Genomic DNA, 2,672 nt, shown 5'->3' on the forward strand with positions numbered 1-2,672 from the left:
ACTGACTGGTCACTGCAGGCTAAATTATCATATGGCTACGATTCAGCGAGCTGAATCGTTTCATTGTAATTTATGTGAATCCGACTACGGTACACCATATCACGTAATTTGCAACTGTCCTGCAGTAGCACAATTGCGTCATAGGATCTTTGGATCCTACGTCTTAAATGAATCGGATTTTAGGAAACTAAAATTACGAGACATTTTGATGTTCCTTACCGAAAGCGGTATTGAGCTATAAGCTCTTATTTATCATGAGTATACCCCCCAGGGGGTGTACTTTTGATAAGTTAACTACCAAGGATTGCAGTATCCCTTCGGGGGTACAAAAATCTCTCGGTATATATATGTTTGTGTTTGTCCAAATTCCTCATCCACCCCTTCCTATTCCTCCTGTTTTCCTTCCCGTCCTCATCAGGTAAATGATGACACGGGCAAGATGGGCAAGGCACAAATCTTCCACATGATTGTGAGGAACGTGCTGCTCGAGCCAAAGATGCTGATACCTGATACCTGATAATCTAGCACGGTTTGAGCTTAGGTGACAGTCTTTTCTCCGTCCTACCCTATCACTATAAAATATTTTTTAATTGTTTAATCAATACACATTATCTCTTTCTTAATACTAGGGCAATTTACGGATTTTGTACAAACCTCCAGAAATGTAATGATGATCGGAAACCTTTCTTAATAACAAAATTGGAACAATTTTTCGAATGTATATTGCCACTTTTTAACCAATCACAAAACACTGTTCAAGGACTACTTCTTGAAACGTTAATAGCTATTATTTCGGTAAGTTCAGATGTTTATGCATAAACAACTAAATCAAATTAAGTTTTATTTACTCACTTTATAGTATGATGCCACAATTACTGCTTCAATATTAAGTAAAGTAGTCGCGATTGTAATTAGTCTGTTTCTCAAGTACCATGATGATCGCCTTATATTAGACTTAATTCAGGAAATACTCAAAATCCTTTCACAAAATCCATTTTGTATAATACACCTTCAAGAAAAAATAATCCCGACTATTGTAAGCATACTCAATGCTGAAAGAGAGCAAACTTCATCCATGCAAGACATTGCCCTGGATATGCTTGGTACAGTGGTCAAGTATTCACGTGGGCCACTGAGTGGCAATATGATAAATAGCGCATTTCCAGCGGCAGTACACTGTATCCTTCGAACAGAGGACAACTCTGTGATGCAATCAGGAGGAGAATGCTTAAGAGCATTTTTAACAGTTGATCCACAACAAATTTGTGGTTATAAAAATGGCGAAGGGTTGAACTACATTATGGAAGTTACAACAATGATGTTAAATCCTATGAATACCGAATCAACAGCTGCTTTTATAGGACGATTAGTAATTACAATTATTACAAAGGTAGGAAACTTATTAGGAGAAAATGTGGATTTACTGCTGAAAGCCGTTATTAGCAAGATGCAACTAGTAGAATCACTGAATGTGATTATGAGCCTTGTAATGATATTTGCACATCTAATCCTTGTTCAAATGGACGCTGTGTTGAATTTTCTTAGCACTGTACCAGGTCCGACTGGTGAACCAGCAATGACCTTTGTCTTCCTCAATTGGCTTACTCGACAGCATATGTTTTATGGCTCATATGAGCGAAAAGTTAGTACAATGGCTCTCTGTAAACTGTTTGAATATGGTGTAACCGTACAAGATGACAGATTGAATTCGGTTTTTATTAAAGAACCCATAATAAACGTACAACAAGAAAGGCGAACTCGGTCAACCTCTTCTAAATTGAGCCAAGAGTGGGTCGATATTCCGATTCTGGTTAAAATCTTTAAATTATTGATAAATGAGCTATCCAACCTAAAAGAAGCCGAAGAAGCTACAGACGAAGATGATTCCGACGCATCCAGTATTTCAGCTGATGACTTTAAAAAGAGCTATTTGGTTAGTCAAATGCTGGCAGATGATGGTATGTTTGTCACCATAAAAAGCTGCATTTTTATTATCATGTTTCCACTTGTTTCAGATGAAGAGGATGAAGATGATCAACAAATGATGCAAGAACTAATGCAAAACCCGATGTTTCAATGCGACATGCGAGAATATCTTTTAAAGTTTTTGCAGAGTTTTAGTCAAGATAAACATTTTCTTGTGTTTTTGGAAAAATTAGAAAATTCAGAAAAAAATGTTCTCAAAGAATTTGGAATCAATATTGTTCAACTCAATTGATTTTGTTTACATTTATTTTCGCTTTTTGAATGCAATAAAAATCTACAGTCGCTAAAGCCTTTCTCCTTTAAATTCTATACTAAAATCAAGCACAGTGTTCCAGTGTTCTCACCCAAAATAAAGCAGAATCGAAATGCAGGATTTCTTCAGAGCTTCCATATTAAAAATTCCAAACTTGCTGAATATGAACTAATATCTTGCTCTTCAACAGTAACGGCCTCAGTAGCCCGTAGATGGTACAGACAGGATAGCCATCCAGTCGGGAAAATCAAGAAAACCAGGAATCACTAACAGCGAAGAGTGTAGCGATGAAGAGAGCAAACGAAAACTGAGAGTTAGCACTCTCCGAACGAATGTACCAAAAAGGAACGATTAAACGTGTCACCAGGGATACCAGACTTGCAGATTTGTCTGCAAATTCCAGATTTTTGGAATCGTCTTGCAGATCATTATA

The 2,672-nt window shown here is 37.0% G+C and overlaps 1 protein-coding gene across 1 annotated transcript; it reads left to right on the top strand.

The window, feature by feature from the left end:
- The first annotated feature begins 563 nt into the window (after window positions 1–563).
- On the top strand, window positions 564–2,218 carry LOC128735885 (importin-9-like). The gene is made up of 3 exons (XM_053830368.1): window positions 564–795; window positions 860–1,958; window positions 2,016–2,218. Exons 2-3 carry the CDS (start codon window positions 1,076–1,078, stop codon window positions 2,216–2,218), a joined length of 1,086 nt encoding a protein of 361 aa, XP_053686343.1. The 5' UTR covers window positions 564–795; window positions 860–1,075.
- The last annotated feature ends 454 nt before the right edge of the window (window positions 2,219–2,672 follow it).

The sequence above is a fragment of the Sabethes cyaneus genome, chromosome 2 (assembly GCF_943734655.1).
Source record: "Sabethes cyaneus chromosome 2, idSabCyanKW18_F2, whole genome shotgun sequence".
NCBI classification, from domain to species: Eukaryota; Metazoa; Arthropoda; class Insecta; order Diptera; family Culicidae; genus Sabethes; species Sabethes cyaneus.